The sequence below is a fragment of the Callithrix jacchus genome, chromosome 2 (assembly GCF_049354715.1).
Source record: "Callithrix jacchus isolate 240 chromosome 2, calJac240_pri, whole genome shotgun sequence".
Taxonomy (NCBI): Eukaryota; Metazoa; Chordata; class Mammalia; order Primates; family Cebidae; genus Callithrix; species Callithrix jacchus.
The window spans coordinates 50446392-50461047 of NC_133503.1; the positions used below are offsets into that span (position 1 = coordinate 50446392).

The 14656-nt window shown below is 49.3% G+C and overlaps 2 protein-coding genes across 5 annotated transcripts in view; one reads left to right on the forward strand and one right to left on the reverse strand.

Annotated features, from left to right (window-relative positions):
- Positions 1-13931, forward strand: part of SLC36A1 (solute carrier family 36 member 1) — an 84296-nt gene extending 70365 nt beyond the window's left edge. Inside the window, exon 12 of the mRNA XM_078363400.1 lies at positions 13635-13931. Within this exon, the coding sequence (XP_078219526.1) occupies positions 13635-13771 (137 nt within the window). The 3' untranslated portion in view covers positions 13772-13931. The remainder of the gene's footprint in view (positions 1-13634) is intronic.
- FAT2 (FAT atypical cadherin 2) overlaps positions 7269-14656 on the reverse strand; it is an 88561-nt gene continuing 81173 nt past the window's right edge. For 3 of the 4 annotated variants that reach the window (XR_013531648.1, XM_035288887.3, XM_035288888.3), the window contains 3 exons: positions 13521-13674; positions 10318-10775; positions 7269-9266 (listed from right to left, as the gene is read on the reverse strand). Coding sequence is in view for 3 of the 4 variants with exons in the window: in XM_035288887.3 (XP_035144778.2) it covers positions 8734-9266; positions 10318-10775; positions 13521-13674 (1145 nt within the window). In the remaining variant the exon portion in view is untranslated. The remainder of the gene's footprint in view (positions 9267-10317; positions 10776-13520; positions 13675-14656) is intronic. The other variant, XM_035288894.3, reaches the window with a different exon arrangement.

Sequence of the window (14656 nt, forward strand, 5' to 3'; positions counted from 1 at the left end):
AAATGTCTCTAGAATTGCCAGATATCCCCTTGGCGGGGGTGGGGGATGGGGTGGAAATCGCCACCTCAGCTTTCAGGAACCAATGCCTGAGAACATTTAGTGCCACCTACCTTTAGCTGGGGGGATGTCCTTTTACTGTGGCCATGGAAGAAAGGAAAGTGTGTCGATACAGATGCCACACAAAGAGCTGCCTTTTCAGTTGTAATGGTAAAATATCTCTAACATCCCCTAAATGAACATTGATACCAACTACACTAAGTACTTTATGTATGTTATCTCCTGTACTTAGTACAGGAAAGGAAAGTGCTGGTAATATCCCCACTTTGCAATCTAGGCATAAAAGGTTAAGTGACTTGCCCACGATCACATTTCCTAAATGGTGAAGCCAGGTCTATCTGACGTCAAGCCTCATGTCCTTGCTGCTGGAACCTACTCCCCTGTCAGCCGATTCCTTCATTTCATACCTTACCTCCTTCAGTGAGCACAACACATTTCCAAGCCTGTCTTTTGACTCACGCCTGCTTTGCACCGTGCCCTCCATAAGTCACTCCCAACCATCAGAACTACCCACCATTGCCCAAACACTTAAAACCTCTAGGCCTTCACTTTAGGTTTTTCCCTAAAGACCCTCCTTTCTGTGCTAAATCAAAAGCTGTGCTCTAAGACCCAGCCCGGATGGCTGGGCCTCTGCGGACCTTCCCTAGTCAGTTCGGTCAAAACTTAGAACTCCCTCCTCAGCAACCCTGTCACTTCCCTGCTCTGGTTAGCCTAGTACCTGACTGTGTTGGAGACATGTGACTACTTGGCCACATTCCCCAGATTGTGAGCTGCCTGAGGGCACTGCACAAGTCAAATGGGGATCTACCCCCACTCTGCCCTTGGGGGCTAATTATGTATCTGGAATCTTTGGTTACTAAATTCAGTGTAGTCTCCTTCCCTAGTGAATAGTGGCCTGGCCTGGTAAGGAAGTTACATCACTATATTGTGAGCTCTGTCAATCCAACCAAGCACCTTTCTTGGTTGGACCTTTTAGATTCATTGAGGAATTTTGAGACAAGTTAAAAAATTTTTTTTTTGCAGCTGGATGCCTGAGAAAGTTCTCGCTTTTCATTCACTGAAATAGCCAGCGCCCTTCTTCTAGAAGAAGGCAAAGGCTGCTTGAGGGCTTCCAAAGCCTGTTCTTAGACGCTGCACCATGGGCGACTGATCAACACCTGGGCCTGGCACCCTAGCCGGCTGGCATTGTATCAGTGTTTCAAGTTGTGCAAAGAGGTTGGGTTGGCTGTTCTATAGTGGACCAGCTTTAGACCCTGGGCACGTCACTCTATGCCTTAGAACTTTACATACTGGATCTTTTTTTGCCCTCTAGCTCTTTCAGACTCTTCACACATAATCTTCAGTTCAGCAGAAGTCGTTTTCCACCCAAGGCCATGGGCTCTGCCTTCCTTATCCCCAGATACTCACTCTTTGAGGGTTGTAGCCCAGGCCTTAGTCTTGTGTTGAAGACCCCATCTTCCCCCTCCAGAGCACTGCCCTTAATACCTGGAAAACACATGTGCCCTTTCTGTAAAGGCTTGAGAACCACCGGTGTGACGACAACTGTGCACGCCCTCCCTCACCCGCCAGCCCTTGAAGGAAGCCGTTTCCCAATTCTCCTGTTTCCCAATTCCTATACCGTTTGTCCTGGCGAATCCCAGCTGCGTTTCCTTCTCCAATAGCAAGGCCTCATCTGGCTCCTGAAACCACTCCTCACAGCATGGCGCAAGTCCCCACTGTGCCCCTCCCTTCCCGCCCGCTCCTTTAGCAATGCTCCAGGTTGCTGTAACACGCTTAAGGCCCAGCCCCAAAAGTGGATGTAGGATTTCAGGAGAGCCTTGGGGTTGAGCTCCAAGGTGAGTAGACCCCCATCTTCCCAAACCTGGACACCTTGGCACTGTGCCACCTAGAAATGAGCATGGCCTTCCCTGCTTGTTCTGAACTCAGCCTGCTCTGCTGTGCTTGTTCCTGCTCATCAGTCCCTGGTATTTGTAATTTATTTCACGAACCCAAACGTAAGGCACACCTCTGGAGTCAGGCTGACCTGGATTGGAATGCTGGCCCTGTCACTCATGAACCCCGTGACTTACCTTATTTAAGCTACTAACACAAATTACGGGCCCCTCAGTTTATCTGTGCCTCAGTTTCTCCAGTTGTAAATGATGATAGCACCTACATCATTAGAGTTTATTTTTGTTGTTGTTTTGAGACGGAGCCTCCCTCTGTCGCCCAGGCTGGAGTGCACCTGCGTGATCTCGGCTCACTGCAACCTCTGCCTCCCAGGTTCAAACGATTCTCCTGCCTCAGCCTCCAGAGTAGCCGGGATTACAGGCACCCACCACCATACCTGACTAATTTTTAGTAGATACGCGGTTGCACTATGTTGGCCAGGCTGGTCTCAAACTTCTGACCTCAGGTGATCCAACCACCTCGGCCTCCCAGAGTTCTGGGATTACAGGCGTGAGCCACCGCACCTGGCCCCACATTAGGTTTTTGTGAGAATTAGTTAAGACGCTAAGTGCTTGCACAGCACCTGGCATAGCAAATGCTCAGTAAGAGGCAGTAGAGGTGGTGACTGATAGTAGTGAGGGTAATGGTGGTGAACTGAAATCTGCCTGAGCCCCAGAGGTTTAAGATGCGGGGACTTACCTGAAAACCTTCAGGCCTCCCCGAGGCCCAGTAAACTGGTCCTTGATCCCAGAGAGACCTCTGGTGGCTAATCTGTGAAGGTGCAGGCTGTGGACGAAAAGGAGAAGGCAGGGCCTGGTGGACTGAGTAAGAAGGCGTCCCCCATCCTGGAGAATGGGAGGCAGGCAGGTACTGTGTGGACATCCCAGGCTGGGTGTCGGACCTGAGTTGGGGTCTTACCTCTGAAATTCTGACTGTGAGACCTCAGACAATCCCCTTCTCTGTGGGCCTTAGCTGTGTAGAACATCAGGAATGAGGAAGGCCTGGTCAGTGTTTCCCAAAGATGAAGAGGGGGCCCCTGACAGTCATTTTTCAATCTGAATGGTTACATATTTTCATGGCATCTGGAAAAAAATACCCTCAAATCCTTTAGTGTAGAGATATTATTAAGATGAATAGACAATATTTTGTAAACATCTAAATATATTTTTGAAGTTATTAAGTAAATAATAGTACTAGTGGCTGGGTGCAGTGGCTCACGCCTGTAATCCCAGCACTTTGGGAGGCTGAGGTGGGCGGATAACGAGGTCAGGAGTTTGAGACTGTCCTGGCTAACACAGTGAAACCCTGTCTGTACTAAAAATACAAAAAATTAGCCAGGAATTTGGGCACACACCTGTAGTTCCAGCTAGGTGGGAGGCTGAGACAGGAAGTTGAGGCAGGAGAATCACTTGAACCTGGTAGGCAGAGGTTGTAGTTAGCTGAGGTCGCGTCACTGCACTCCAGCCTCCATGACAGAACAAGACTCCATCTCAAAATAATTAATAATAGTACAAGTTGTATTCTATCAGGACAAAAATTATGAAAGTGATAAGCAAAACAACAGAAATTTGGGGAACAATGGACAATTTGTGATATCCTGCACAGCCCTGATAAATTAATCCTATCTATATGCTACCTGTCCTTTTTTGCTCTTTGTTTTTTGAGACAGAGTATTGCTATGTTGCCCAGGCTGGAGTGCAGTGGTGCGATCCTGGATCACCGCAGCCTCCACCTCCCAGGTTTCAGCAATTCTCCTGCCTCAGCCTCCCAAGTAGTTGGGATTACAGGCACCCACCACCACACCCAGCTCATTTGTTTTGTTTTGTTTTGTTTTTTGAGACAGTCTCACTCTGTCGCCCAGGTTGGAGAACAGTGGCATGATATCAGCTCACTGCAACCTCCACCTCCCAGGTTCAAGGGATTCTCCTGCCTCAGCCTCCTGGGTAGCTGGGACTACAGGTGCAAGCCACCATGCCTGGCTAGGTTTTGTATTTTTAGTAGAGACGGAGTTTCACCATGTTGGCCAGGCTGGTTTTGAACTCCTGGCCTCAGGTGATCCACCTGCCTTGGCTTCACAAAGTGCTAGGATTACAGGTGTGAACCACATATCCAGCCTGGCATTATTTTCTATCGTACAGGCTACCATCTATTGTTTATGCTTCAATAAACTTTCCATTTACATGTATTGCTCACGACAATATGAGATAGCTATTATTCCTATATTACTTACTATCTTCATCTTACTGAGGAATGAGGGGCCCAGCTGTACTTTGACAAACGGGAAAAGGCACCACAATGGAGCAAAGACAGGCTTTTCAGGAAATGGTGCTGGACAGCTGGACAGCCACATGCAAACAAAATGAATCTAGACACAGATCTTACATCCTTCACAAAAAAGTAACTTAAAGTGGATCATAGACCTAAATGTAAAATGCAAAACTTTAAAACTCTTAGATGGTAACATAGGAGAAAACCTAAAGAACTTGGATTTAGCAAAGACTTTTTAATTAAAACACTGAAGGCACTACGTCTAAAAGAAATAATTAATGAGCGGGACTTCCTTAAAATTAAAAACCTGTAGGGTGGGTGTGGTGGCTCATGCCTGTACTCCCAGCACTTTGAGAGGCTGAGGCAGGTGGATCACCTGAGGTCAGGAGTTCAAGACCAGCCTGACCAACATGGCAAAACCCTGTCTCTACTAAAAATACAAAGATTAGTTGGGTGTAGTGGTATGCATCTGTAATTCCAGCTACTCAGGAGGCTGAGGCAGGAGAATTGCTTGAACCTAGGAGGCAAAGGTTGCAGTGAGCCAATATCACACCACTGCACTCCACCCTGGGCAAGAGAGTGAGCCTCTGTCTCAAAAATAAATAAAAATAAAAACTATGCTTTGTAAAAGACAGTGTCAATAAGACAAGGCACAGACTGAGAAAATATTTTCAAAGGCATATCTGGTAAAATACTGTTTTCTAAAATATACGAAGAACTGTTAATACTCAGCATTGATAAAACAACCCAATTTAAAAATGGGCCCAACATCTTAACAACTGCCTCACTAAAGCAGATCTATAGATGTCAAAAAAACAAAAACACGGCTGGGTGCGGTGGCTCAAGCCTGTAATCCCAGCACTTTGGGAGGCCGAGAGGTGGATCACGAGGTCAAGAGATCGAGACCATCCTGGTCAACATGGTGAAACCCCGTCTCTACTAAAAATACAAAAAATTAGCTGGGCATGGTGGCAGGTGCCTGTAATCCAAGCTACTCAGGAGGCTGAGGCAGGAGAATTGCCTGAACCCAGGAGGCAGAGGTTGCGGTGGGCCGAGATCGCGCCATTGTACTCCAGCCTGGGTAACAAGAGCGAAATTCTGTCTCAAAACACACACACACACACACACACACACACACACACACACACACAGAACATATGAAAAGATGCTCCACATCATATGCCATCAGGGAAACGAGAAATTAAGACAACAGTGAGATACCACACTACCCACCCATTAGACAAGTCAAAATCCAGAACACGGAAAGCACCAAATGCTGGTGAGAATCTGGAGCAAAAGGAGCTCTCACTCACTGCTGGTGGGAATGTGAAATGGTTCAGCCACTTTGGAAGACTGTTGGACAGTACTTACCGAAAGGTGTCAGAAACCTATATCCACATAAAATCTGCACACAGATGTTTATAGCAGATTTATTCATAGTTGCCAAAATTTGAAAGCAACCAAGATTTCCTTGAGTAGGTGAATGGGTAAATAAACTATAGTACATCAAGACAGTGGAGTAATATTCGGCACTAAAAAGAAATGAACTCTCAAACCCTGAAAATAGACGGAGGAATCTTAAATACGTATTACTAAGTAATAAAAGCCAGTCTGAAAAAGCTACATACCATATGATTCCATCTATATGACATCCTGGAAAAGACAAAACTATGGAGGCAGCAAGAAGTTTCTTGGTTGCTAGGGGTAGGGGGCAGGGAGGAATGAGTAGGCAGAGCACAGAGGATTTTTAGGGCAGTGAAACTATCTACAAGAGCCTGTAATGATGGATACATATTTTACGTTTGTCCAAACTTATAGAATGTGCAACACCAAGAGTGAACCTTAATGTAAACTGTGGACTTCAGGTGATAATGACCTGTCAATGGAGAGTTGCCTGTTGCAACAACTATACCCTTGGTGGGGAATGTTAATAATGAGGGAGGCGGTCGGAAACGGTGGCTCACACCTGTAATCCCAGCACTTTGGGAGGCCAAGGCAGGCAGATCACCTGAGTGTGAGTTTGAGACCAGCCTGACGAACATGGAGAAACCCCATCTCTACTAAAAATACAAAATTAGCCGGGTATGGTGGTGCATGCCTGTAATCCCAGCTACTCAGGAGGCTGAGGCAGGAGAATCACTTGAACCCCGGAGGTGGAGGTTGTGGTGAGCCGAGATGGCGCCATTGCACTCCAGCCTGGGCAACAAGAGGGAACTCTGTTTCAAAATAAATAAGTAAATAAAAATAACAAGTAAAAAATGAGGGAGGCTATGCATGGGAGTGGGGGACATATCTCTGTACCTTCCATTTACTTTTGTTGTGAGCCGTAAAACTGCTCTAAAAAATTCTGTTAAAAAATGAAAGGCCAAGTCATATCTGCTGGAGGCTCATAATTAGTACGTGACAGAGCTGGGCTTGGACTCAAGCCTGACCCACCTCAGAGCCACCGCCTGTGTGGTAGCTCCCACGGGCATGCCTTCTTTACCCGGCTGGATTGGGAACTTAAAGGCAGAGACTGGGCTTTCCTGTCTTGGTGTCATCATGGTTGCCTTGTGAAGTCACATTTAGCTGGTGACTACAGGTGTGCTATGGAGTAGCAGCCACAGGCTGACTCTGGGTCCCAGGAGGGTCGACTTCCCAAGAATTGTGATAGTTAAGTCTCTTCTCCATAACTAATGCCATGCAGTGAAAAGGGTGCTGGCAGGGGCAGGAGGCCCCAGCTCTTGTCCTGGGCTCTCAGCTAGCCTGCTGGTTAGTGGACTCATCACTCAGAGCCACTCAAACCACTGCAGACAGTTGTATCAGAGGCAGAGGGTTCTTTCCAAATAGTTTCCTAGGCCCCACCCCCAGAGGCTCTGGTTTTGTGTCTGGGGTAGGTAATGTTACCAGGTCGGGACTCTCTGTGCTTGACAATCCCTAGGATCCCTCCCAGCTCCCCAAATCCATGAATCTTGGAAGGGCCCATGGACCTTGCATCATCCCCCGACCCCAAACAGGCTAAATGACACAGAAAATAACAGTAAAAAAGATAGTTTATTGTTAAAAAAAAAAATGACCAATAAAACCATGTATCAGTCACTTACACTCACAGTCACACGTACAGCCGCAAACCAGTCACACAAATTGGCTCTCACCCACACAGCTCCCTCTGGCTTGAAGCAGCAGCCCTGTGGGCAAGTCTCCATTGCACTCCCTTTTGACTTCTGTCTCCAGAAACAACACACATGAAAAGGCAGTGGACCACAGGGAGGGACTGGATGGGAGGGAGTGGTGGGGACCAGAGGCTTCTGTGGCCTTTGGTGGCCTCACCACTCCTGGCTACATACACTCTACACATGTGTACACACACTATCCATGGGTACCCACATGTGTAGACATGTGCCCACAATGACCCTCCATGCATAGGGTTGAGTCGCTGCAGGTAACACTTGATGGGCAGGCATCTGTGATGGAGAGACAGGCAATGGCCAGTCCAGCCTAGACACTGGGGTCCAGCTCCCTGCTTCCAGCCTGCCCTAAATAGGAGTTCTGAGTTCCTTGTGTCTAGGGAAGAAAAATCCCGTTGAGGAAACTCATCCAGACAGCAAGGTCAAAAAGTGCCTAATGATTTTTTAAATGAAGAATTAGTTCCTTCCTTCCTTTGGCCAAAAGTGCCTGGGAAACTTGGGATGAAGAACCCAGAGTTCCATGAGGTCTGAATTCTGTCACAAAGAAGGTTCAGAGCTGTGTAGACTCCTGGCAGGCCCTGACTGGCAGATCATCGTGTGGCTCTGAGGTGGGGCCCGGTCCTCCGCGTGTGGGCTGTGGAGTGGGACCTTTGGGGCCTGAGGCCTGGCGATGCTCCTCAGAGTCCTTGTTGCCCTCCATCACCATTTTCTCCCCGGTGCAAAGCACAGTGCTTGACGTGGAGCCGACACTTGACAAAGACGCCATGAGTGCTCAGCGGAGGCAGGAGCACAGGTGACTGTTCCTGCTTCCCTGCTGCTCATCTCAGCCCCTAGGAGGATGCCACGCAGCCCTCTAGGGCTCCTCTGTATGGCCCATGTCATGGTTGCCTGTCAGGCACCAGCCTGCCCGCCTCCAAAATGGAGCTGTGTGCAGGTGTGAGAATGCGTCTCGGGGAAGCTGAGCCAGCACAGATCAGGCTCGTTCCCGGGGACTGAGAGATGGCAGGTCAGGAAGCCCACCCATCTCTTGCCCACCCTGGGAGTCAATTGTTCCTCGTCTTCCAGGGTCCCTGCTCTAGGCATGCCTCTCCCCTGGGGCCCTAGTGCTGTTTCTGGGGCTCTAGCCTCAGCTTCCTTCCACTCTCAGGGACTAACTAGGGGACCAGAAAAGCACATTTCAAGGGACAGCAGCCTGGGCTGGGGGTGGTGGCTTCCCTCCCACTCTCCCAGACACACTCAACTCACCCTCTATGAGACAGGAAGAAAGAGCCAAGTCCAGTCCTTGGCCTCCCACCTGCCTTGCTCTGGGAGGCTAGAACATGACCTCTTCACAGCTCCCATAATCACTCTCCACCATATCAGAGCCCTCATAGATAGGGGGTGCCCGGGGCTGGCCCTGGCCTGCAAGAGGTGCCCCCTCCACCTCACAGACAGCATATGAGGGCCCAGCTCGGCTGAGACGCATACTCACCCCCTTGTAGCCCCCCTCTGCCAGGCTCGGCCCTCCCCCTCCCTGCCGGAACTGTGAGTGGTAGTAGCTGATGGCCGTGTACTCATTGAGACAGGGGGCAAGCAGGCGCTCCCGGGGACTCGGGGGCCGAGAGGGCATCAGATCTTCCAGGTTCTGGTTGCTGTAACGAGGTGGGAGAGGTGCCCGCTTGTTTTCCATCTCCAAGGGGAAGGGGAAGCCCCCATAGAGGCCAGCGGGCTCTGGCATCACGACTGGGGTTGAGTGGCGGTGAGTTGAGGGTGGCAGAGGGCCATGGGTCACTTCAGAGTGCGGGTATTCCCAGCGTTCGTTCCTGGAGTAAGTAGGGGGCCAGACTGTAGCTCCGCCAGGGTACACTGAAAGGGAACAAGAAGACAGGGTCAGCTCATTTTCCCCAGGGAAGGTTTCAGCTGGTTCTATAGCAGCTGTATATAACCTAGTCTGTGGTGGAGATGCAGGGGGGTGGGGGGGAGCCCATCTGTGCAGGTTGTCTCTGGTGGCTTAAGTTGATATATAGAATCCAATGGGGGCAAGCTCAAGGCTAGATGTTTGACCCAAGGCCAGCCCATTTTGCAAATCCCTGCCACTAATCTGAGGGTCAGTGAACAACGGAAGGATTTGGATGGCTCCATGCAGCCCACTCCCACAGCTTGGGATGCAGGGGTCCTCCAAAGTCCTACTGGTGAGTTTTATCCCCTTAACTGAAGGAAACACACACAGTTTGTTTGACTCATAGGTGTGATGTACTCTATCATAGAGTGATGAAATGAGATGTGGCTAGGAAATCAGGAGATCAGGAGCCCTTGGTCCTAGCCCTGCCTCTGCTATTGCATAGTTGGGTGAGTTAGAACAAGTCACTGCATGTTTATGAGCCCCACTTATCCTATTTCGCAAATAGTGAAAATACTTGTAACTGCTGATGATTATGCCAAAACATAAAGTGCTTCACTAATGCATCTCCTTTTGAGTCAAAGATGAGAGGAAGGTGAGATTCCTCCTCTTCATCAGCCACCTCTGGCCCGAGGCTGCTGCACTTCCAGATTGGGCAACCAGAAGCCTGGACCACTGCTTCTCCTTTCCCTTCCCAGAAAAGTACAAATGTGCAGAAGCCCCCTTCTTACTCCAAGGATTTTATCCAACCCTATGCAAGGTCTACAGATTTCTATCACGAACTTCAGTCCCATGGAGTGACTTGGAATTTGGAGGAGTGCAATGGAATGAGCCACAGAAACCTGGCTTCTGCTCCAGCATCAGTGTGCTGTAACCTTGAACACATCTCATCATGTCCCATTCCAAGAGGTTGGATGAGTGGTGGCTAAAAACACCTGTGCCTCAGATAACAGAGTGTTTAGGACCTCCACCCACTTCCATCAATCCCAGAGGCTAAGCGCCTATGGCTATACTGACCCATCTCCTCACCGGACCAGGTTCTCTTGATGACGGGCTCATTGTCAGAGTGGGAGGGGACAGCAGCTGGCGGGAGTCTGGGGGGGACACTGCAGACCACTGGTCGTTGCTTGGAGTTGGGTGCAAATGTGACAAGCTCATTTGGAACTGAGGTCTTGCTGGGCTCCGGTTGGTTCAGGTTGTTGCAGGAGCTGGCACTCAATGGGTTGAGCTCAATGGCAGGCATGGCTTGGGTGTCAACACCAACACTCCTGGCCAGGAGGTCTGGGTCCTCCATGGCCACAGGCTTGTGAGACTTGCAACGGCGGCAGTAGTAGAGAAGCCCGACAGTGCTTATGATAATGAACACTATTGTCACTACGATGATCAGTAACTCCTGCTGCCCCCAGTCCCCCCTTTTGATCTCGGGAGTGACTAGGCAGTGTCCTTCTGAGCAACCCCTCGCCTCCATTTCACACCTGCAGAGACAGAGAAGTAGTCAGGGGGCCGAGTCATGAAATTGCCCTTTCCATGTCCCCTCTTCCAGAGATCTAAGGTATAGAGACTGCTTCTCACAAAACCTACTATCTCCCATTTCTTCACCACCCCCCAAAAGTAATTATCAAGCATATCAACATCAGAACTTTCCACCTTCCACCAGTAAAGTGTGGGTCTCAGCTACATCTTCATTTGTGACCATTAGGATCTGGGCTCAGGGATTGTCTATTATTTTTCTAGCAATAAGATCTAGGCACTGGATACACTCTCTATCATGAGTTCAGATTCCCACCCATATCACTGCAGTAGAGACATTGACATACCAGCTGCCCTCTAGCAATGATGTCAGGGTTTCAGATAAAAGTCAGCATTGCCCAGTAATAGTAGGCAGGCACCCATGTTCCCTGCTATGCTTCACCAGGAGGTCACAGGAGCCAACAGATCAGCTACCTTACAATGCACAGATCAGCTACCTTACAATGCGCAACTTGCTCAGAAAAAGCATGTGACCTCTCGGGGTACCACTAGCTTGGCATTCTTTTTTTTTTTTTTAAGACTCAGTCTCACTCTTGTCTGCCAGGCTGGAGTGCAATGGCGTGATCTAGGCTCACTGTAACCTCCACCTCCCAGGTTCAATCAATCCTCCTGCCTCAGCCTCCCAAGTAGCTGAGATTACAAGCACCTGCCATCACGTCCTGCTAATTTTTGTATTTTTAGTAGAGACAGGGCTTCACCGTGTTGGCCAGGCTGGTCTTGAACTCCTAACCTCAGGTGATGCCCTCACCTCAGCCTCCCAAAGTGCCAGGATTACAGGCATGAGCCACCACACCTGGCCCCTCTAGCTTGGCATTCCATGGCGTAAAGCTTCAAGAAAACTTCTGTGGCCAGCTTTATCCACTTTTGAGGGATATTGGGAAAGTTTGCCCCATCCCGTTTGAGTCCAAAACATTTCTTAGTGCCTGAAATTTCCCTACCAGTTGTTTGTTATTTGGGGTTAAATGGTGTCTTCCTCCAAGGTTCTCTTTTAAAATACAGACACCACTTTCAACTGTGAAATGTTCTCCCAACACATCTCATGAATGAATAGCATTCCCTGCTGCAAAGCAGGGCAGCAAATGGGGCAGGACACAGCAGTTGCTGAGAAAAAGGACTGGGGTCAACTGGGCATGGTAGCTCATGCCTGTTCATCCCAGCTCTTTGGGAGGCTGAGTCAGCCAGAGCACTTGAGGTCAGGAATTTGAGACCAGCCTAGCCAACATGGGGAAACCCCATCTCTACTAAAAAGACAAAAATTAGCCAAGTATGGTGGCTCATGCCTGTAATCCCAGCTACCTGGGAGGTGGAGGTTGCAGTGAGTTGAGATTGCACCATTGCACTCCAGCCTAGACAACAGAGCAAAACTCCAACTCAAAAAAGAAAGAAAGGAAAAAGAACTGGGGTAATCAAAATACACAAGGTAATCATGGGAAAGCCCTCTCCCTGCTTGGGCCTCAGTTTCTCCAGCTGTAAAATGAGTGGGTGAACTACATCTCTGGCTCTTACACACAGGCTAAGAGCAAAGGGACCCACTGGGGGCTTGTTAAAAATAGAATCTAGGCCCATTCTTGGAGATTCTGATTCAGTTGGTCTAGGTTGGGTCCATGCATCTATATTTTTCATGTCTCTTCCGTGATTCTTTAAAGGCTCCCAGGTTTGGGAGTCATAAAACCGGATAACTGTTAAAGTCTCTTTCCCTCTAGGATTCTAAGAATGATTCTGTTTCCCTTGCACTGCCACAGCCCCATGTAATATGAGGCATAGACAGCTTGCAGTGGGGGTCCAGGCACAGCAGTGCCTGCCCAAGTGGAACCATTTTCCCCAGGCCACTGAGAAGTTCAGGTCCAGAGCGAGAGAATAAGCACTTCAGTCATCTTCAGACTGCAGCAAGGATCAGAACTACCTGAGGAGCTGACTAAATGTGCAGATTCCTAAACCCAAACTGGTGAATCTGAGGCAGTAGGTTCAGAATAGAGCTGGGGAAATCTCTAGCAAGCAGCTTCTTCGTCCAGCAGTGTTCTGATGCTGGTGGTTGGAGGGAGATGCCCCAACACAAGGGTCCCCAACCCCTGGGTCATGGACCCATACTAGTTCGTGGCCTGTTAGGAACAGGGCTGCATAGCAGGAAGTGAGCAATGGGTGAGCCAGCATTACCACCTGAGCTCTGCCTTCTGTCAGATCAGTGAGGGCAATAGATTCCCACTGAAGCATGAATAGTGCATGTGAGGGATCTAGCTTGCATGCTCCTTACAATGATCTAACACCTGATGATCCACCAGTGTCTCCCATCACCTCCAGATGGGACTGTCTAGTTGCAGGAAAACAAGCTCAGGCTCCCACTGATTCTACATGAGGGTGAGCTGTGTAATTACTTCATTGTATATTACAGTGTAATAATAATAAAAATAAAGTGCGCAATACATGTCATGTGCTTGAATCATCCTGAAACCATCTCCCCTTTCTCCTGCCTGGCCCGTGGAAACAGGGTCTTCCATGAAACCGGTCCCTGGTGCCAAAAAGGCTGGGGACCAGTGCCCTAGCACACAGGAAAGGCCTGGAATCCAGGTCCCGGCAGCACTCTCCCCTGGCCTCCCACTGGACTTTCTAGAGGTCAGAGCACAGAGCTCATTCCCTAATGGTGCCAAACCCATGGTGAGGAGCCCATGGCAGGTGGCCTCCCCTGGGATTACCTGTCTCCGGTGTAAGGATGAGGGCAGTTACAGGAAGCTCCTTTGGGGGAGGGGATGCAAGTGCCACCTTCCAGGCAGGGTGCAAAAGTACAGTTCTCCCTTCCTTGTTCACAGTGCTTCCCAGAGAACTGCGGTGGACACTTGCAGACATAGCCTGGGAGAAAGAGCAAGGAGGTGAGAGGGTGCCCTGCCTCACAGTTAAAGGAGACCTGGCCTTGGCAGACTTGCGGATTCACACAGCCATTCAATGACTATTTATTTATTTGGTTGTTCCCCTCTGTGCCCAACCGGTGTTGGGTGGCATTGGTGCCCTGCTGAACAAGAGCACTTGGTCCCTGCTCTCAAACAGCTTACAGCCCAGCAGAGAAAACAGTCACCTAAAGCATAGTAATAAACAGGATAATAATTATAGACACAAGCTTCGTGCTGATGACTGTTCCAAGGATTTTCCTGTGTTGGCTCATTTGATCCTCACAACGACCTGAGATCGCTGTCACTATCCTCATCAGGGGACAGGTACAAAGGAATGGCAAATGAGGAAAGGAGGCACAGAGAGTGGATGGGATTTGTTCAAGGTCACACAGCCAGTAAATGGTAAAGCTGGGGTTCAAACCTAGGCAGCTAGCTACAATATCAATATCTCAGTAATTATAATAAAATCAGTTTTATTGAAGGAAAGTGCTGGGAGAGGTGGAGAATGAAGCTAGCTTACCCTAGGGACCTGGGAGATATTTCATTTGAGATCTGAAGGATGAGTAGAAATTAGCCAGGCAAGAAGATAGAGAGCAAAGAGGTGTTTTAGGCAGAAGAGAAGAGTGTGTACAAAGGCTAGGGAAGAATGTGGCATGGTCAAAGAACTGAAACCACACCAGGGTGAGCCAGCCCAGTGAAGGACAGGGAGAGTATGAGTCACAGCCTGCGAGGTGCAGGAGCCACATGCAGGAATTGGGACTCTGTCCTAACAGCACAGGGGCCACTGGGCAGTTCTCAGTGGGAGAGTGCCATGTACAGATTTGTGCTGGGCAAAGATCACCCCGGCTCCTGCTGGAAGGTGAAAGGCAGGGAGAGAAGCCAAAGAACAGGGAGTGGCTGATGCCAGAGTGAGAGGTGATGGGGGCTTGGGTCAGAGGGATGGC